At 39.5% G+C, this 22,151-nt stretch overlaps 1 protein-coding gene across 14 annotated transcripts in view; it reads left to right on the plus strand.

The window, feature by feature from the left end:
* CLASP2 (cytoplasmic linker associated protein 2) overlaps positions 1-22,151 on the plus strand; it is a 129,858-nt gene that overhangs the window by 103,035 nt on the left and 4,672 nt on the right. For 9 of the 14 annotated variants that reach the window (XM_063130123.1, XM_063130141.1, XM_063130160.1 and 6 more), the window contains 12 exons: positions 2,414-2,477; positions 9,952-10,115; positions 10,679-10,757; positions 14,281-14,424; positions 15,037-15,180; positions 15,489-15,595; positions 15,760-15,913; positions 16,934-17,162; positions 18,354-18,547; positions 19,236-19,364; positions 20,808-21,014; positions 22,005-22,121. In XM_063130123.1, coding sequence (XP_062986193.1) covers positions 2,414-2,477; positions 9,952-10,115; positions 10,679-10,757; positions 14,281-14,424; positions 15,037-15,180; positions 15,489-15,595; positions 15,760-15,913; positions 16,934-17,162; positions 18,354-18,547; positions 19,236-19,364; positions 20,808-21,014; positions 22,005-22,121 — 1,732 coding nt within the window. Of the gene's footprint in view, positions 1-2,413; positions 2,478-9,951; positions 10,116-10,678; positions 10,758-10,886; positions 10,938-14,280; positions 14,425-15,036; positions 15,181-15,488; positions 15,596-15,759; positions 15,914-16,933; positions 17,163-18,353; positions 18,548-19,235; positions 19,365-20,807; positions 21,015-22,004; positions 22,122-22,151 lie in introns of all 14 variants that reach the window. The other 5 variants (XM_063130115.1, XM_063130133.1, XM_063130185.1 and 2 more) reach the window with 1 other exon arrangement.

Genomic DNA, 22,151 nt, shown 5'->3' on the forward strand with positions numbered 1-22,151 from the left:
TTTTTAGTGTGGCGAATGACGAGGCTACAGGCACGGTCTAGCCAAAGTTGAGCTTTTATTCCATGCTCAACTCAATTCCAATGGAATTTCTAGGGTAGTACTTGGGGCTAGATCATACTCATTGTGAGTATTCCCTGAAGGATTCTACAGTGAATGAAAAATGTCGACTAGATTCTTAATTTATAGCTTTAGGCTATAGCTTTAGGCTATCATGTTTTTATACTGGTTGTTTTATACTTTGAATAGTTTTAGTTTTTGTGAACCGCCCAGGGAGCTTCGGCTTTTGGGCAGTATCAAAATGCAAATAATAATAATAATAATAATAATAATAATAATAATAATAATAATAATAATAATAATAGGCTATAAGAGGAAAAATAACACTTCTGAACTAGTGCCCCTCTCTTCATACTTTCTACTAGGAGGTGGGCAAGTTGTGACCCTCCAGATGTTTTGACCTGCAGCTCCCATCAGTCCTCACCATTGGCTATGCTGGCTAGGACTGATGGGAGTTGTAGGCCAAAACATTTGGAGGGCCTTAAGTTGTCCACCTCTGCTTTATGCTCTGCAGTCACACTGAAAAAGAAATATTATCTGTAAGAAATACCATATCATCACATTTAACATTTGTTGGTCTCTTAAGCATGCTTGACAGAGAGTATTAGGCTGTAGTCTCATGTACTTCTTTTTTTTCTTGTGCATGAATTTTCCCCATGTTCTCTTTTCAGAGCTGACTTCGATACACCGTTACATTTACACCAGTGTCGGTGCAAACTATAGTTAGCTTCAACACACGATTGCAAACTCCGGCTTTAAATCATGGCCGGCATTACATACAGGCAGGTGTAACACTGCACTATAGTTAGCTTCCAAAAGGGAATGGAAGGAGGAAGGATCACATGGCCCAGGTGTTGGTCCCAATTTCCAAGCCATGCTTAGAAGATAAAGAAATGTTATATCTGTACCAGGCCCAAGAAGATATCTCTCCCAGCTCTTTTGAGCTGTAAAAGAGCTAGAGTAGCACTCCTGATTGCTCAGGAGAATTTGCCATGGATTCTGCCTTCAGTTAAATGGTGTTTGTTCTCATAGATATCAAAGCAACTTGTCCATTATGTTTTCTCCTTTTCTAGTATCAGGCGAATAAGTCTATATTTAGAGGTTGCCCATTCTATTAAACCTTTCACTTTGTATTGAATTACTTAAATAGAGATGTTTTAAGTGGGTTTTTAAAAGTGAATTACTGTTTTTTGAGGTATGGGCTGTTATGACAAACTTGACTAATGAGACAATTGGTCTTTCAGTAATGTTTCTCCCTCAGCAGCAGGATGACAGCCTGGAAAAGTGAAGTCAATACCCTGGGTGATAGGAAGTTGGATAGAAGTTTTTGGCTTCCTTGCAAGGTGTCTCCTGGAGATAGTTAAATCTCACTAAAATCTAGAGCTCCAGTTCTCCTAATCGCTGAGGCTGCCTTTGTGAGGAAGGTTTTTTTAGGAAGCAGCCAAAACTCGATCCAAGAAATAAGTCTGCTGGATCAGACCAAAGGCCTGTCTAGTCCAGCATCCTGTTTCCCACAGCGGCTTTAACTGTAGGGGAAACCTCAAGAAAGACATGAGGACAATAGCTCTCTCCTGCTGTTGTTCCCCAGCAACTGGTATTATTCTCCTCGTATTCTGCATAGTCCTTTTGAAGTGACATGTCCCTTTTGAATGTCTCACTTGCCCAAGTTTTTTGCCTCCTCCTAAGGTGGGGAAATGAGATTTTGTTGCTTAGTTTTACATCTCAGTTCTCCTTGAGGAGCAGGACAGCAGTCTTTTCCAACTCTTTCTGTGTCAGCCTACGGGGTTAGGCTTTTTGTTTGTTTGTTACCTTTTGGTGGGCCTCCCAGTTGATAGAGCTTTTCTCTCCTTTTCAAGCCATTCTATATTGTTGCTTCGCTGGCTGAGATCGGACAATGTGCTAATCAACTGGGTGGTTAATAGGAACAGAATGGGAAACAACCGTTGATTAGCGTGTCGTCCGAACTCAGCCCCTGAGTTGTTACAAGATAGTTCAAGCTTCTGTTTAGTTTCCCTGAAAATAAACTTTCCAATGCAGATCTTGCAAGAAAGTCTTTCCCTTAGGAGAAAGTTATCAGTTTGGATCTTGCCTTCTCTAATTCTGGAGGAAGTGACTTCTCACCTGTCCAGGCTTTTATCCTGCTTCTCAAGGAGAATGGAATTTTTCAGCTAAGCATGCTAGGAGGGGTTTTTCTGTCTAAACATGTAAGGATATTTATGTTTTATGGGACCATTAAAAAGTCTGTTTAAAAGCTGAATTTGTTAAACATTTTACTAAATGTACACTATTAAACTATTTAAAGTCATTTATAACTTTACCCTGCAGTTTACTAATTAGTGTTCTGTCATTTTGGCAGTCGTGTTGAATTAAAGAGATTGTGTGAAATCTTCACAAGGATGTTTGCTGACCCTCATAGCAAGGTATGTGTTTGTGTTTTGTTCCTTAGTGATTATTTAGGAATATTGTAAGTTTACATAAATGCTGCTATAGGCATAGACATGGAACCTAACTTTTAACTCTGTGAATGGAAGGAGTGCTGCAATCATAGAAGCTCCTTCCATTCACAAAGTAAAAACCTAGGATCCGAGATGTACTATTGTCAACTAATTGTTACACAGTACAAGTACAAATGCTGAATTTTATGATGATCATTCAGTAGCTATTCTTTGTAAAAGATGCGATAGGTGCCAAAGCAAAAGCATGTGGCTTTCCATTTACAGGTTGTCAGTCAGAAATATATGGTAGCCAACAACTTTCTTACTTGTTTTGGCATAATTGAAATAAATGGCGTTCCAAGCCTTTAATGATGAAAAAGCACACACACCAGCATTAGACAATATTTTGTACTGTAGAAGATATTGATTCAATCTGTTTTCCATGCCTAGAAAGTAAAGATAGAGCCCTCCTTAGATATTTTATTTTCCATACAATGAACATGTGTGAGGGGGAACATACACACATTCAGTGTACTGTCTAAAATGACCCCCATGAGTACAGCTGAATATGTAGAGAGGTCTTCTCTATCTATTCAGGGACCCTTAGTTCCTAAATGCACAGGGAAGACCCCACCATCTATATGGTGATACAATTGATATGTATCTGGGAGTGGAGTCTGTTGCTGTAATGCTAGCCCGATGTGCGTTCATTTTAAACTAATTTTAAAAGTCTGAGAAGGGCTGAAATCATTAGCATATGGTGTATGTAAAGATTCATGTGAATGAAGGGATACATTTGCTCTGAGATTTGGAAGGCATTCTGTTAATGGTTCATTAATTTTGGTATTACAGGCCTGTGTACCAAGTACTGCAGTTTGATGATGGAATAATGAATCTGTGAGAACTGTTAATTCATTGGTATATGTGAGGCTACACCGCAAGTCATATCTGCAGCCATTGCATCTGTTTCCTCATAGGACATTCCATGGTTAGGATGGGATGTCCTGTGACATTTCACTCTAATTCACAGAAGCTTATGCTATAATCAATTTGTTGGTTTTTTCAGGTGTTGCAAGACTGCTTTTGTTTGCTGCAAAACAGTCTGGAAGTTGTTTTCACTGTGGGTTAATACCATCACAGTGGGCAGACATTAGGTTTGTTGGATCTACTTCATTTTTATTTTTTCACTAGAACCTTAAGGTCCACCAACTGGAGCCAGGTGCAAAATAGTAGATCAGGAAAAATGGGCATAAAATTGAGGGGGAAAGTGCTGTTTTCAGTTCAGGAATTGGAGTTTGTATGCAGATCCTTTCACACACAAATCTACTCCTGTTTCCCTCCCAAAACTTTCTTGGTTTCAGCAGTCTATTCTAGGAGTTTTTCAACAGCCTACTCTATAGCTGCTATAGTAAACCATTGGGAGGGGGGCATTCTTAAAGGTTTACTATAAATCGCTAGTAGATCCTGATCTGCCTTCTGCCTGCCTCAATGTACAGGAGGCATGGTTCTGATAAGAGGTTTGGGCTAGTTGAACAAGGTTAGTTGAAATCAGGTGTAGTAGTTCCAGGGTGGTGGTGGTGGAGGAGAGAAATATTTTACTGAATGGTCTTTGTCTTTTGAATTATGGTGGTTGGCTATGTTGTGAATTACATTATCATCAGTAGATGTCAGTGCCAGTAGGATTTTCTTATACCATATCATTCTGGGATGTTCAAACATTTTGAATTATAACCAGCTGTTAGTTTTATGAAATGGTTTTCAGTCTTAATTAGTTCTCCGTAGAGCAGATTCTATATAGGGTTGAATCTAGACTTCGCCATAGAGTAGACCAATTGAAACTAATAGGATTTAAGTTAATCATGCTTAAGTAAAGCCATACTAATATCAATGGATATACTCTAAGTATGATTAAGTCTAGATCTAAGCCATATATCTTGAGTTCTGCAGTAGATAAGATTTGGTGAACTATGGCTGAAGTTTTGGTGATTTGTGTGTTATGTATGGTTGTAAATAGGATTTCATTGTTACTGTGAAATGTGGTAGCAAAGATTTAGTTTTTAGAAGTGTTGTGGGGAACTAGCTGGTGCTTCAAGTGTTGATATTGAAGTTGTTGTATGATTCAGTGAGCAAGTTGAAGTTGTTTGTCAAGATGTATTAATCTACGGATAGTTAAGTTGTTCGTCTAGACTGGATTTGGACCATGATAGTTTATTTCACACACAATGGCTTAGCATCTTTTTTTCCACCCACAGTGTTTTATTTCTACAAAATAAGCCACCCTGATAACCCATGTTCTGCAATAAGGGTTATTTAATCTACCATGGGTTAGTGTGTTGTCTGTCACCTACAGAGTCACTCGGCAAGAGCAATAAAAAGCGCTGCCGCCACTCTGCTACTCTCAGGAGATTTCTGTTTCTGAGATCTGCCTAGCAACAGAGTGTGCTGCATAGCCAGGCAGGGTTTTCACCATGTATTGGGTACCTCCCCATGAGGAGAACCTGTAAATGAAGTTTCCTCCCATTCCTGCAAACTTTCAAGGGTTTACAGCCATGCCCCCTTCTTGGTGCACAAGGCTGGAGATAAGGGAAGAGCTTGGAAAACCAGCTTGGCCAACAGGGTGGGCCAAGAGGGGGTCTGAAGTGAGAAGGAAGGGTTTGAGAATCAGGGTGATGCGGGGTGAGGAGGAGCAGTAGGGCTGTGGAGAAGCGGCTAAAGATCAACACAGCTTAGAGAACAGTAGGGAACTGTCAGAGATAGAAGAAAACTAGTGTGAAGCAGGCTATCACAGACAGGCAAGTGACATTGCGGTGGCATGAGAAATGGTGGGATATGGTTTCCACCGCAACGGAAGCTGTGATACCCGCCCACCCTGTTGGGAAGACTACATAGGAAGAAGGGCGACAGGGGAAGAAATAAACTATGCACTAGCTTATTTTCCTGGTTGTGTGACAGGTCACACACAGTGAGCTATTTCCAAAATAAGCTATTGTGTGTTTAAAGTGACATGTGAACCTGCCCATTATAAGTTGTTTCTATCTCACCATACGTGGTGGGGACTACACCACTGAGACCTCACTGCGCGCTGAATGAATTAGCAACAGGCCTCACCAGCACTTGTTTTGCAGTCCGCTAATCCCAGCAACTGCTCTGATCAACATTTAGGCACCCCCACTGATGGTGGCAGAAGGCAGCCCTCTTTTCTCCTCTCCATTTTATCCCCACAACCACCCTGTGAGGTAGGCTAGGCTGAGAGTCAGTGATTGGCCCAAAATCACTCAGTGAGTTTCATGATGAAATGGGGACTAGAATGGATCCCCCGAGTCCCAGTCCAGCACTCTAACCACTACACCACACTGGCTGTCAAGTTATATCAAAGAAGTATTTAAGATAATTGATTTTGAATACTTATTTGATATAACTTTCTAATTTTTCGCACGCACATATACCCTGGAAACAGCTTCCTACATGCAAATGAAGTGGCAAAATCACTGTGTGTAGGCTTTCATGCTTTTATATTTGAAACACCAACTTTGGAGATGTAGATGGTGTTGAAGGCACATAGTAAATCAGTCTTTTGGCTTGTGGATACCCTTCCTTCTCCTCTGCACAAGCGCATGCATATGCATGTCAGAATTGGCTGGTACATAGATTCAACATCAAGGTATAAGGGAGACCCCACATTCAAACAATCATGGATCTCCAATTTGGATGTCACTTTCTATGCATGGTAAATGGAGAGAGGAATAAAGCACATTAGCACAAGGACCACTTCTAACCTCACCACTTGTAGCCTAGAGTGTTGAGTAGGCTGATATTTCAACCCACCAGTTCGTGTTTTCAGGGCAAATCACTTATAACCATCCTGCCACACATACTGTGCTTTTTATTTTGCTCCTCTTGCCAGCTGAGAATAAATATTTGAACACCACTCAGAACAAAATGGTAGAACTTTAAAACCACCGCTCTTTTACTAATGGCTATCACAGACCCTGAGCCAACAGTAGGGTGGGCCTATTTTACAGACTCCAGAATTAATACATATCTGGATGAGCATCATGGTTTCTGTGTGTGTATCTAGCTGAACTGTAGAATATTATCTTAGAGTGGTGTTCAGCAATTTTAGTGATTATGCTCTGTAGATAGCACACGTCCAATTAAATTTCAGTTACATCAAAATGCAAAGTATACCTGACTTACCTTACTGATCTCATTTTGTAAGTGCAATATTTTCAGCGTCAAATTTGTGTTTGCAAATTATTCTAGATTCTGTTTTGTGAAATGTGAGTGTATTTTTTGAATTCAGTGGTCTTTCCTAGTAAGTATGCTTTGGACTGAAGCCTTAAGGCAAGGGTATCAAACTTCTTTCAGCCCGAGGGCCAAATTCAACTTTGGGGAATCTTGCAGGGGCTGTCTTCCAGTGGTGGTTGAGGGCAAAGAAAAAAGGGGAGGACCAAAGGAAAGAGGGGCGGGCCAAAAAGTACTAGCATATTACTTACTGCAAGTAATTAAACCTTAAGAGAGGCATTTCAACCTTCCTGGAATGTGAAAAAATACTGCAAAAGTCGGGAAAGCACCAAATAATTGGTGATGGGGGGGGAAGGAGGAGGGACAGGAGAAGGAGGTTTAATCATCTGGGGAATCCTGGAGGTCCAAAATGGGACCCAGTGCAGGCCATACTTGGTCTGTAGGCATGACGTTTGACACCCTGCCTTAGGTTTATATAACCTCAATTTAGTTGAAGCTGTTCACGGCAAAAATTCTGAGGAATCTTTCTGATCCCAAACAGGTCAATAGGAGAGCCTTGCCTGTATATGAAGATCCCATCACTTAAACATGGCATTTTATTTTCAGATACCATTAGCAAAGGCTGACACAATATAATTTTAACAAGAGCACTTTAGACTTTCATTGAGCACCCACTACAGTTGAAGCACATATATGGGGTCTTCCAACCTTGCATAAATTGCAAAAAACATGCTGCAGGGGGCCATCATTGGCCTCAATTCCAAATCACCTATTGCTGTAGGGTACTTGAGGCTAAAACACTGTTATATACATATCTAATATTATAGTTTTAGTGGGTAGGCAATACAGCTCTATAATATGGATATATTAAAATTGCAGTACTTGAATCAACCCGTACCCAAATATTAAATAATTGCTGGCAAAAAGCACTATTTTTCTTCCAATTATTTGGTTTGAAAAGAAAGTGGAGAGGGAGAAAAGAGGTTGAATGTAGACTTGTGTCTTATGCACTACTTGGGAGTTTGCTAGCAAACCTGTTAACGTTTTAATCATTTTAAGACCCATGTATCATATTTTCCTCACAGGAACTATGCAGACGGCAACTAATTTGTGTGTTTTATCTTCCCCCTCCCTCCCCCACCTTTTTTTTTTCTTTTTGCATGCTGTCCCCTGTGTTGGAACTCTCTGTAGAGAGTAAGTTGGTTCAATATTTGTTGGAACCCTAACTTTACTGCATGAATGATATTAACCTTTTTTCCCCCTCTACTTTACTCTTATAAAGAATGTGTGCAGAGTCTAGCTTTTGCGCTTTATAAAATTCTTGCAGTTTTGCAAATTATGCTGAAATGGTTTTGGATGTGCTTTTATATACTAATTAACTCACCTTTTTGTTTTGTACTTCTACTGTGCATTGTGGTGACTGGCGCATCTTAATTTTACATCTAAGGAAAGATCGATTTACAGCAAAACTAAACAGTTTTTCCCCCATCTATCAACTTCACCATTTAGCTCTTCTTTGGTGCCAATGTTTTTACTAAATATATATATAGTTTTTCAGAGCAAACAGTGATGAACTTTGAATGAATTCCTTCTATACTCTAATGCAACTACACTCAATGCACAGACTGAAGAGGAAAGAGAGATCATTGTTAGACCTTGCTAGGTTTGTGCATGATATGTGTAACTGAGTTGCTCATATAACAAGAGACAATTATTGAAGACTGTTTTAACAATTTGGATCACTTTCAGCATGCTTCAAGTCAGTCACAGTTTATGAAGTGCAGTGTTGCCGTTTTGATGCTGTTAAATCAGCTGCATCACCTTGAAATGTGTGTCATTTTGTCTGCATTGAGTTAGGCATATTTTGAGCAGACTGATTGAAATCAGTCATGGTTAGCTTAAGACTTACTGATTTCAATGGGTCTACTGTAAATATGAGTAGGTGTGGATCTAATACAATGTAAAACATTGGTCATGATTTAGTTAATTCTCATTGAAATCAATGTGACTTTGAGAGATCTCTATGAGAGTGATCTTCCCTTGAGATTTCCCAAAGTCTCCGGATGATGAAACTTCCAATTTAAAGTTTTGCATCTTGTATCACTCTGTCTTACTAAAGTATTCCATCAAATTGTAAATTATGTTTTTTCTATCAACTACTTTAATGAAGTATTTTGTAAACCATGGTTTAAAAAATCACACTATACTTATCACAACACTTCTTTATAAGAGAGGAAACTTGCACTCTTTCTCTGCTTCAACACTGATAATGCTTTGTATAGAAGGTTTCCACAAGTTCATGTTTGACTAAAAGCTTGTCATGGCATCTTAGCTTTAAATCTCTGTGTGTGTGTGTGTGTGTGTGTGTGTGTGTGTGTGTGTGTGCGGGCGGTATGTGTGGATGTTGTGTTGCATGGAAGACTGAGTGGATTAACAGTCTAAAATGAAGTTTCTCAAATGGAGAGGCACGTTCTCCTCCAATGGCAACACAAACTATACTGAGTGGCTTACAGTACAATCCTATTCACGTCTACTCAGAAGTAAGTCCAAATACATCCAGGTAAATAGGTATAGGATTCAGCCTTATTGCGTTAGTGCCTGGAGCTAAAGTGCTGTGTGGAGGAGAAGAGTGTGTGTGTGTGTGTGTGTGTGTGTGTGTGAGAGAGAGAGAGAGAGAGAGAGAGAGAGAGAGAGAGAGAGAAATGGGCAAAGGCGGTGGTTGAGCAATGTAGGACCCATATGAGTGGGAATAAGGTGACACAACAGGGAACAGCAAATTTATCCAACAAGGCTTCTAAACAGGAGTGAATGGAAATATATAGTAGATCTAGAGCCTCTATTTCTTAAAGTTTGAGACATACTGGTTTAAGTCATTTCCTCAAAACTCAATGCAACAAACATCACCAAAGGGATTGGGTGAGGAACAAGTTGCGCCAGTCATCACAGCTTTTCTTTACCCAGTTATACTGCATGAAGCACTAATTTTCAGAATTGTACATGTACTCTTGAATCACAGATTCTGATGAAAGACAGGACAGAATGTTTTCCTGCTTGGCTGTGAATCATTGCCTCTATCCGCTTCTGTGTGTTACTACATTATTCTTTTCTGAGTTCAACACAGGCAAGCATCAACTCCTTTTCTTCCCTACTCTTTATTTTTTTTCTTTTGTCCTCTTTTCTCCCCACCCCACCCCTTTTTTTGTGCCTCCTCCAGGTATTCAGCATGTTTTTGGAAACATTAGTAGATTTCATCCAAGTCCATAAAGAAGATTTACAGGATTGGCTATTTGTGTTGCTGACACAACTATTGAAAAAAATGGGTGCTGACTTGTTGGGGTCTGTGCAAGCAAAAGTTCAAAAGGCACTTGATGTGACAAGGTAATAGACTCTCGGCTGCATGAAAATAGATGCATTTATTTTATTTTCTGCATCTTTGTATCAATAGATCCCTCTTGCATTCTTAGGAATGGCCTTTTTTTCCAAATCCCAAATCAAGCTAATGATAGTTCCATGAATGGGAGCATTAGAACGAAACGAGATGTCAATATGTTTCCATATTTGCTAAATAATTCTAGAATTATATTGGCATATATAATTATAATAGAGCTAGGCATTGTACCAAAACCGTTGTTACAAAAACTTTGGTTGGTCTGAAAGAGCAGGGATCTAAGCACTTCATCCAGCTTCTTAAAGATTTGCAGCACCTCCTGATCCTTCGTCCTTATGTGAACAGCCCTCCACCAACACTCCTGTGCACTTTTTGCAGCCAGGAACTGCACAGGCCTGCCTGTCCAGCCAATGTATTTTTAGCCAAAAGTACCTGTAAATTCCCCAATCCCTTTCCTTTTCCTCTGATTTTTCACAGTACCCTTAAAAATGTTATAGAGTGATGTTTGACCCTTAATACAACATCATCATCTTTGTTGTTGTTGTTGTTTCAGGGAATCGTTTCCAAATGATCTCCAGTTCAGCATTTTAATGAGGTTCACTGTTGATCAGACTCAGACACCCAGCTTGAAGGTAAGACCTTGTGAAGCTTTAAAAGCAAATGAGACTTGTAAAAATTCTACTCATTAATGGTTTTGTATCTGTGTTGCATTCTGTGTTGCTGGTTTTCAATTGGTGGGTTTTGTTTTTATAAAATTTCAGACAGTCAAGCCAGCACTGCAGGACCAGCTTCGCTCTTTTTGGAGCTCCAAGGTTTTTGTCTGCATTATTGCTTTGTTAACCTACAATGTGTAAATTTTTTAAAAGTTTATTTGTATGCATCCATATGCAGCTACTAACCTTTGCAAGGAACTCTGAGCATGCTTTCGTCCAATTAATGTCAAGCGTTATGCTTCTGTTAACGTTTGACAGTAAACCTTACAAGAAAACACTTCAAGACCGACAAAAGAATAAACAACAACTGTATGGCTGCCTAACACCAAGCCGGTTATGCAAACTCACTCTGTCAAGTCTCTTCTAATTTTATGTTCGTTATTTCCCAAACCTTATTTTACAGATTTAGTAGTCTCAGAGCTGAATGTATTCCTGAGCTTCCCACAGTCATGCAGTACTTTTGCATATTCAATATTAGAGACACTTTCCTCTATATTTTTTAAGTGTTTTAGGATGCAACGATGCAAATTAAAATATTGATGTGGAAGCTGTACATTGGAATATATAAAAGGCCGACTATATTACACTGCCAATTTGCAGTGGGAGAAACTTCAGCCTTGGGTATGAATGCAGCAAATATTAAGAATTTGGGAAAATAACAAGCATATATACAACCAGCGTTTTTCCTCTATCCTGCACGCAGTAAATGTACACAGTCTGTTAAAAGCTTTTCACAAGATGTCACTTCTTTGTCCTTGAACACGATGGCGCTGAAGTCGCACGCAAATATATCTTCATTTGTATAACATGCAGAAGAACTTAATTGTACATGCTAGAGAGGGATTGATTTTAATGCTATTTGTTAATGCAAATCTTTTGACCTTTTTTCTGGATTTTAATTTAATAGAATAAAAGAAAACTTTAAAATGAAGAGTCATATAGAAAGATTTGTTAGCCAAAAGTAGAATTTTCCCTAATTGCTGGATGATAGTAATGGATATGCCTTTAGCTGCAGATGGCATTTATAAGATTCAGTTAAATTCTATCATATTACTGTAGACATAAGAGCATTATGTAAGAGTTTATGCACATATATACTTCTGAAAATTTGAAACACCAGAGTTATGAGACTGATAGATAAAACATCTGATGATGGAGGGAGAGAATAGTACTGCGTGGATATATGTCAAGGTGGAGTAGCGGAGGGAGGGACCCTTCTGTCTAGGAAACTACTCAGTCTGTCTGCTTCTGATGTAAACAGAATTTACATTTCATTTCTGAAGTTAGAATAACAGTAGTGAAAAGCTTCCCAGTCTTCCATAATACACTTTTTAGAACTGAGTACCATAGATTGCTGAGTAGAGAGCAACAAGAAAAAAGTAGGTAGAAATTGTCTGTTATAAATGGTGCTGATGCATTTGTCATGAGCACATCTTGCTTAATTCTGTCAAAATACAGAATTAAAATATTTAAAATCAGATTATGTTATCTAAGCCATGGTAGTGTCTATTATTTTTTTATATTAATATATGGCACTTCTGCTGGCATAATATATTTTTGAAAAGGTGGTGTGATAAAGATGAAAAGAGAAATTATATGTATTCTTGAGAACAATTAGCACAGTGTCATATTTTTTTTTAAAAGTTTGTGTTCTTTAAAGCCCTGCTGGATTGGCCATAGTTTCATCTAATCCAACTTTCTGTTTCTAAGAGTGATCAGCCACATAGAGAGATTCATACACAGTGCATGAGGGCAACAACCTTCCCTGGCCTGCACCTAGCATTCAGTGATATATTGTCCCAGAACATTGAGTTTCCACTTAGCCATTGATATGCACATCCTCAATGAAATTGTCCGGTGCTTTTTAAAACCTTCTACTTATCATCTTCTCTCATGATACTGACCTTGTCTGCACGACACGATGGGCTCTTCAGAGTTCTTTAATCATGATGAGCCCTGGCCCTTACAGGCAACTTTTAAAATATGCAACCTCGACCTGGGGGTTGTTGTAGGGCTATGTGAGGGTTGTTTAACCCTCAAATAACCCTTGGTGGCTGGATTCGCAGGACGCAACAACCCCCCTTTTGGGGTTACACATTCAAAATGTCACCCAACACACAGTGCAGCTCATCGTGGGTAAAATAACCCAAGGTGAGCCGAACCAGCCCAATGTTTGTAAGTTTATATCTGAGGGCTGCTTTGGATATTTTGATGGTATCAGGCAGAATATGCCAAAAGTCTGTCATGTTGGAATAGTCAGGCGAAAGTCTAGCATATGCAACTTGTGGTCTAGCTTCAAAGAGTGTGGCCAGTTGTCTTGCCATTTTGCCATGGAAGATTTCTCTCCAGCTATTTCCTCCCAATTACCTAAATGTGTGTGTGAAGTCTGTAAGAAGAATAAAAATGACTATTGGAACATTTTAGAAGACTATTTGAATTCTAACCACAACTGACGCTACTGCCTTGATTTCCAGTGGATTAAGTACTTTCCAACTTGAAAGTGGGCATGCCAGTAAAGTGGGCATGCCAGAAGGTTCTATCACAACCTTCTCCGTTGTGATAGAATAACTTACTGATTTACTCCAATCTGCACCTATAGCAGCTAAATTGACACAGCAGAGTAGAAACTATTGATGAAATGACCTAAAGATGACATGAGGAATCAGCTAGGCCAGTCTTGCATTGTTACAGACTTTGTCAGCCTAGTATTTTCAAATAATGAACATTTAAAACATGTTTAGTTATGGTGCTGTGAAGACAGGGTGTCTGTTTTTGGTGCTCATAAGGACTTGAAGGAACCGTGGGATTCTTTAGGTTTTTCTAAACAGACAGACCTCCAATTCGGTATCTCAAAGTACATTGAAAACTCATCTTCAATAGCGGTTTGCCTTGTAGTATTGAAGAGTTGTTGTTAAGATACCTTTTGAGATGCCCCTTCAGTGTGCTATTTGCATAGTTCTCTCAGGCTTCCCCAGTAATCTTTACAATACTTTTATATCGGAAAACTCTGGTTTGGATCTAGAAATGCCTTTCTGCACTTGGCAAGTTTCTTCTTTTCCTCATAAGAATTGTTGGGTGAGTAAAGTGAAACTGAATCCAGAGATGTTCTGCTTCCACAACTGTTATAAACCCTAACTATTATAGCATTGTGCATACTCTTGCACAAGTTTCTGTGCAAAGGTTTGCAGAACAGTAATATCAACTATATCGCTTCTATTCACAGTTCTTTGGATCCAACCCACTGATCTTGTACATCTTATTCCCATAAGACAATTTCTTACAGCTATTATCGGCATCAAATGCAAAGAAAAGTTTTCCAGTCAGGATAGCATTGCTGGGTTATTCCCAAAGAAAAACAAAGAAAAAAACTCTTCCTTCAGCCTGCTCACCACTGGCTGTCGCCCTTTTCTGTGTATCTGTTTGATTCTCCTTATCTTTATAGGTAAAAGTTGCAATTCTTAAATACATAGAGACCCTTGCACAACAGATGGACCCAGGAGATTTTGTAAATTCAAGTGAAACCCGTTTGGCAGTATCTCGAATTATCACTTGGACAACAGAACCTAAAAGCTCAGATGTTAGGAAGGTATGTTGGTTTATGTTAAAATGTGTATGAAGTGGCTCTTTTCTAGATTTTAATTCTCATCGTGAATCCAATAGAACTGAGTATGCTATGTATAGGATTGTGCTGTAAATGTTATTTTTAACAAAATTGAAAGAAGAGAAATGAAACACCACAAGACAATTGACACCATAATTGTTAAGGAATACATGGAGTGTGAAGTGGTTCAACTTTTGTTGTTGTTGTTGCTAAAAAATGTTTTACGAATATTTCAAACAGTTCCTGCGATATACAGCTACCCTATGAGCTTGTGAGGACTAAAACTTTGGCTTATATCCAGCAGTGTGTCCTTCTGCTAGCAGAATAGATACCTCTAGCAGGTCAAATTACTCCTCCCCCTGCAGCTAGAGGGTTGGGGAAAGGGGAATATATGCTTTAAAAGCAGAAGTCATTTTGTATAATGTTGCTTTTAATCATTTGGTTGCAATAAAATATTTAGCATGAGATTGTCTGATTGAATTTGTAGTTTGCCTGAAAGCGTCCATATTTTTGTTGCAATAAGTCTTGACACTAATAAGTAGATTCTTGACTTGTTTTGTCTATTTTAAACTTGGCCTATTTATTATTTTTTCCTAGGCTGCACAGTCAGTCCTGATTTCTCTTTTTGAACTCAATACCCCAGAGTTTACAATGTTGTTGGGTGCTTTACCAAAAACCTTTCAGGATGGTGCCACAAAGCTTCTTCACAATCATCTCCGGAATACAGGAAATGGTGGCCAGGTATTTGCAGGCTTTTAAACTAATTCCCTATTAAAACAGTTAAGGGTTTGATCATTCCAAGAAAGATTTAAAGGATGCTTAACGACAATAAATGTATGCCATAGATAACACTTAAAATTTTCATTGTTAAAATTACTTAAGTTTTCAAGGTGATTTTTTTCTCAAGCAGTGCTGTTATGTCATGTTTATCCATTTGCTTACTGATATAAAGATAATGTTATTAGAAGAAGGCTGCATATACTTTCCCTATTTAAAGGCTGAAGTGCAGTATTAAGTGTTTTCATGAAGAATATATTTTTCTGTTTCAGGGGTCCATGGGAAGTCCTTTAACAAGGCCTGTTCCACGCTCCCCAGCCAGTTGGTCTAGTCCCATCACTTCCCCAACCAATACATCCCAAAATACTTTGTCACCAAGGTAGGAGACCAAATTATATTTGGTTGGATCCAGAGTTGACCCTTCATGAACAGAAGGGCTCCTTCCATTGATGGAGGGAAGTGGGATCCAGCAGAACCTGCATCAAACCATTGCAATTAAAAGAAAAACTTCCTCATTATGCTTTTGTTGTTGTTGTTATACAGTGCATTTGATTATGACACAGAAAACATGAATTCAGAAGATATTTATAGTTCTCTCCGTGGTGTAACTGAAGCAATTCAGAATTTTAGCTTCCGCAGTCAGGAAGATATGAATGAGCCTATGAAACGGGATTCCAAAAAAGAGGATGGCGATTCAGTGAGTATTTCAGTTAGAGCAAAAATAGAATTGCAGGTCTAAAAAAAAGATAAAGACTGGATTCGGAAAACACGACAGTTAATGGTTGATTAAATAGTCACTTAAATAGCCAACTGTTGACTATTGTGTTGTCTGGCGAGCCTTTTCCACACCACAGTTGGTTATTTCCTCGAATAACCCACACAGATAATCAATGGTGTGGAGAGTTGACTATTTGTACAAATGTTATTTATTGTGTTGTGCGTGGTGGGCTCTGTTGACTATTTCACATGCCAACAGAGTTGCGAGGCAAGAGCAGCAGAAACCCTTGCTGCTCTTACCCAGCGGGGCTCTATAGGCAATCGTTAGCTGTCCTGGGAAGCATGTGGAGATCCACCGATCGTGGTGGCCCCTGGGTGGGGCGCTGCAATTGGCGCCTCCCCGTGCACTTCCTGGCGTGTGCAAGTCCCATCTCTGTTTGGAGCGCTGTGATCAGTGGCACCCCACGTGCTCCCAGGGACATGCACGTCCCATCCCTGGGTGGGGAGCTGAGAGCAGAGAGGGCGTGGTGCAAGGATCTCTCCTGTGGCGGTCAAGATGATTGGACCCCCCCTCCCCGTTCTCAGTGCCCCACCCAGGGATGGGACATCCCATGAGAATCCCCCCTTGTGCCGGAAAGACCATGATTTTGCAACTAATGGAAAGACCCTGATTTTGCAACTAATGTCTTTCATACTCTGTAGTATGTTGGTAAAATATTTTCCTTTATATGCTTACTTTTGAATAGCAAATATGCCATCCATTATTATAAAATAAGGAGATATACCTGCTTTGTCAAAAACCATCTAAACCTAGCCTGAAACTATTTTTTTTTATTAACGTTCTATTGTAATATACCCTTTTCTATTAAAATAAATAAATAAATGCTAACTTTTTAAAGTAAACAAGACTTCTGAAAATCATATGCATATCTCAATTAAAATAACTATATTAGCCTACAAATCATGCTTATGTCTTTTTATATCCCTTTCTGCCCGTTAGATGTCCAGTGGATCTGGAATAGTAGATCTGCGAGCAGGAGGTGGTGCCACTGATACAGGCCGAACAGCTCTTGACAACAAAACCTCATTACTTAACACAATGCCTCCTCATTCTTCCCCACGGTCACGTGATTATAATCCATACAATTACACGGATAGTGGTGGTCCTTTTAACAAATCAGCTTTAAAAGAGGCCATGTTTGATGATGATGCAGACCAGTTTCCTGATGGTAAGTTTAGTGCATTGCAAAGAGCACTAGGGCAGCCTTTCTCAACCTGGGGCGCTCCAGATGTGTTGGACTACAACTCCCAGAATGCCCCAGCCAGCTGGCTGGGGCATTCTGGGAGATGCAGTCCAACACATCTGGAGTGCCCCAGGTTGAGAACCACTGCACTAGGGGAAGGAATAGTGCCAGCAAAAGTAAATAGAATTATTACCTGATCTAAGTAATATGGAAGGAAAACAGCCTTGGGGGTGGGGGTGGGGAAGGCTTCTAGCAGATGTCTTGAGTTATAACAAGACTGACTGAAAATCTGAAACTTGATATCCAAATGTCAACTTGAAAGCACACAAAGATTAAACTAAATATTGGGTGGGATCCAATGGTGCCCTTCTGCGGGCAGCCTAGTCCTGCTGTCAGTGGGACACGTGCGACCCCTATGACTTGTACCACAGTGTAGCACTTCTGAGGGCAAGCCTCGAGATAAGCAGAACTGCAGAAAACCTCTAAAGAGATGGGAAAGTATGTGTATAAACTCTCCCTCCCTCCCTCCCTCCCTCTCTCTCTCTCACACACACACACCAGATTGTGTAGTGGTGATTTTTTTTTTAAAAAAAACTTTATTTTCTGGACCTGTCTGACATTTGGAAAACATTTTATGTACTACTAGGATATATCAGAATACTAGGCTTGTGTTGGTCTATGGGCTCAGGACAGGACCATTAATCAGTCTACCATCTCAGTAACCACAGTTTTGGAGTTTCTCAGGGATGTTCTGGACCATGCCAATATGCTCTGTAAAGAGGTAGAAGCATTAGGTACTTGTATTAGACTGGCCCATCCCTAACATAAAGAATAGAATAGGGAAGCATTTAAAACCTTCCTTAGCTTGGGATATCAACGTGTGTACTGCAGAAGGCTACAAAGCCTTCAGCAGAACACTACTTGGAGAGGTCCTTAGAGAAGCAACCACATCCTTGTCCACACATGTAGTAGGAGAATTTACTGGTAAGTTTAACTTCCCATCTGCAGGTTATGTATTGTATAAAATTAAATCCTTACTAATTGTCTGTTTGGATACTATTCCCATCCAGGGAGGTGTTTGTTAACTCTGCTGTTGTACATCTTCTGTAATATGTTTCCACCAGATGATAAAAGCAAGAGTTATTTTTAATAAATTCACGCTTTTCTTTGGCACAGAGCATCCCCTGGATCATTCTGATCTGGTTGCAGAATTACTGAAGGAATTATCCAACCATAATGAGAGAGTTGAAGAACGGAAAGCTGCTCTTTACGAACTAATGAAATTGACGCAAGAAGAATCTTTCGGTGTTTGGGATGAGCACTTCAAAACAATTCTGCTTCTGTTACTCGAAACCCTTGGGGACAAAGAGGTAAGGCCTAAACTTACAAAAGGAAAAGCAATCTAGACTGCTGCTCTACTTTCCTGCGACTTATCCAGACTTGGGTCAAACCTTGACACCAATGTTCCCCTTGAGTGCCTACTATGTCAAGATTACTAAAGCTTTGCCTGAGTAGGAGACTAAGAAAAATGTTGCTTTATTGATATGGCCCCTGTGTACGTACATACATACGTAGCAATGTATTCCTGCCTTGTGTTCAGTAAGCAGCACTGATGACTGTTCAAACAAGTTTTTTTAATACCAAAGTTGATGTTCAGTACCTGGATGGCATGGAGGAAGGAGGTGTGCCCCTCATACTAGTGATGTCACATTCTCAGTCTTTATTAGAGGCCTAGGACACAACATTCAGCTTTATCTTGTGCTACGCTTACAATGATGTTAGATGTACTATTTTACCGAACACAAATATATAATATATCCCCAGCTTAGTACTACGTAAAGATGATATATTCACGAACAGAAGTTCTATCATGGGGAAAGATGTTTGGTTTCTTCACAACAAATGTGTAATAACTGTATTTTTTTACACGAGATTAATCTGGAAAGGTCCTTATTTTCAGAGACCCCAAAGGAGGAATTAAATACTGAATTCAGTTCTAGAAATAATTAGTTTTAAGCTCTGCAAAGAAGACTAAACCAAGTATGTTTAAATTTTCAGCACGCAATTAGAGCACTGGCATTAAAAGTCTTGAGAGAGATTTTAAGGCACCAACCAGCAAGATTTAGAAATTATGCAGAGCTCACAATCATGAAGACTCTAGAGGCTCATAAGGACCCTCACAAAGAGGTTTGTATACAGTTCTTTAGGCTTGTGTTATCCTGGAGGATGTGACTAACGTAATCAATGTGCTATTCAAGAAATGAAAAGAAAGAATATAGGGTATTTGTCGTAAGAGAGTAAAAGACTCAGAGGATATACCTAGTCAAGTTGAATTCTAGAAAAGTGAGATTGTCATGCTCTCAACTGTGTTTTTATCCTATGTAAACCGCCCAGAAAGCCTCAGCTATGGGGTGGTATGCAAATGTAATTAATAATAATAATAATAACAACAACAACAACTTTTCCCCAGTGCCACAGATTTTGTAAGGAAGGACTATTTCTCAGTTGTGGCAGGGGAGTCCTTTAAACTTGGTTTCAGAAAGGTTTGAATCAATCTTAACTTGCAAGCTATTTCCTATTTATTTATTTATTTATTTATTTATTTATTTATTTATTTATTACCTGCCTCTCCCTTTGGATCGAGGCAGGGAACAACATTAGTACAAGAATCAACACATCTTAAAAATTCTTGATTTGACATTCATCTGGGTAGGCCTGCCGGAAAAGGCTAGTCTTCAAAGACTGTGAGCATCATTAGGATGCAGTATTAATAATAATGAACATTCCTCAGGCACCTAAAATAATAAAATAAAATAATGGCCCAGCAGTGAGCCAACTGGGCTAGGTCCACATAATTGTCTCCACCCAGGTGGTTGCTTCATTCACACATACTCCCCAGCGGTGTAAGATTGCATAGCAGAGAAATGGCTTCCATGCCACTATGAGTGCCTCTGAAGAGGCTTTCTGCTATTCTCTCTATATTGTTGCTAAACTGTTCCTTATTAGTATGTCCTTTATCCAGTTTTTCTTTTTACATGCCATGTGCAAATAAACTTTTTAGCTGTAAAGTCCTTCTCAAGAATATATAAAGCATCAATTAAACATCAAATTATCAAACCTTATCATAAAGTAATAAGTTAAAACTTCAGCTGGAAATCGTGAAGTACATTTTCAAACTAATAGGGATTTGGGAACATACTTTCCATTTCTTTTCCAGCAGGATTCTCTTTCTAAAGACACACTGGCCTGGTTCAGACAACATGCTAAACAATGCTGCTTAACCACAAAATGGTTACCATTTTGTGGTTAAGCAGCATGGTTTAGCGTGTTGTCTGAACCAGGCCAATATAAGTGCAGTGCATGGAGTTAAAACATCTAAATCCTTGGCTTTGTACCCAAGTAAATTACTTCATTGATTGGAGGCATCCATTCACATTTTCAGATCTGAAGATTGTTTTTTTTAAAAAAACAAAACGTGTCTCCTCTCTGCTGCTTCACAGAAATCTTCTAATAAGAATTTTAGTTATAAATACAAGGTATTTACAGTGTTTTTTTCCGCAAGGTTTTGACAATATACCAAAAGTATAATTGAACAAATGAAATTTCTTCATGCTTCTGTTTAATTTTTAGGTGGTAAGATCTGCTGAAGAGGCTGCTACTATGCTGGCCACATCCATTAGTCCAGATCAGTGCATCAAAGTACTTTGTCCCATTATTCAAACAGCAGATTACCCTATAAATCTGGCAGCAATCAAAATGCAGACTAAAGTGATAGAGAGAGTACCTAAAGAAACACTTGCTCAGCTCTTGCCAGAAATAGTACCAGGTCTAATACAGGTAAGAAGATATAAAATACGTAAAACTAATGATATATGAAAATCTGGTAAACCGTATGGATTGCAAAGAATTAAAACCAACTAGGTTTTCTGAGACTACTCCGTTTTTAAGCCTGCAGTCCTCAACACACTTGATAGTGAGTAAGCACCATTGTATGCTACCGAGCTAGGTTTAAGGTGTTGGTATTAGTATACAAAGCCCTATACAACTCAGAACCAGGTTACCTCAAGGAATGTCTCCCCCTATACCAACCTCCCAGGCCACTACGATCCTCAAGGGAGGCCCTATTGTCCGTGCTGCGGGCTACAGATTTCCGTATGGCGGCGACAGGGAGACGGGCCTCCTCTGCAGTGGCAGCCGCCCTGTGGAATGATCTCCTTCCCTGAGGTATGTCAGGCCTCAATGCTGTTGTGTTTTAGGAGTTTATTGAAAACGTCTGTTTGCTTTGGCGTTTCTCCCAGCCAAGGCCTGTCTTTGTACCAGAGCTCATGATACTTGTGTACGTGTGTGACGCTTGTAAACCACTTCAAGATTTGTTTCAAATAAGCACTATATAAATATTGCAAATAAATAAATAGATTTCTGAGTAAGCCTGCGTAGAAATAATGTGTAAGTAATCTTGTACATTGACTAGGTTGAACATCTTTCACCCAGGATGATTTCTTTGGAGCCGTTTATCATCCTGTCTGTCTAGAACAGCCTTCCTCAACCTGGGGCGCTCCAGATGTGTTGGCCTGCCCCTCCCAGCTCTGCTGGCTGGGGCATTCTGGGAGTTGTAGTCCAACACATCTGGAACGCCCTAGGTTGAGGAAGGCTGGTCTAGAATATGGCTGGGCAAAATGCAACCTACAGGCTGCAGGGAGTTTTGTAGAGCCCAGATTGTTCCCAGCACATTTCAATATACTTGCAGTGACTTTACCTTTTTTGTTGTTGTTGTAATTTATACATTAACTATTATTGTTTTAAATATTAACTTTTCTTGCTTTCTAGGGCTATGATAACTCCGAGAGCAGTGTTCGGAAAGCTTGTGTATTCTGTCTTGTAGCCATCCACGCAGTAATTGGTGATGAGCTGAAACCACATCTCAGCCAACTCACTGGCAGCAAAGTAGGTGGACACTTCTCAGATCTGAAAACC

This window comes from Elgaria multicarinata, chromosome 1, assembly GCF_023053635.1.
Source record: "Elgaria multicarinata webbii isolate HBS135686 ecotype San Diego chromosome 1, rElgMul1.1.pri, whole genome shotgun sequence".
Taxonomy (NCBI): Eukaryota; Metazoa; Chordata; class Lepidosauria; order Squamata; family Anguidae; genus Elgaria; species Elgaria multicarinata.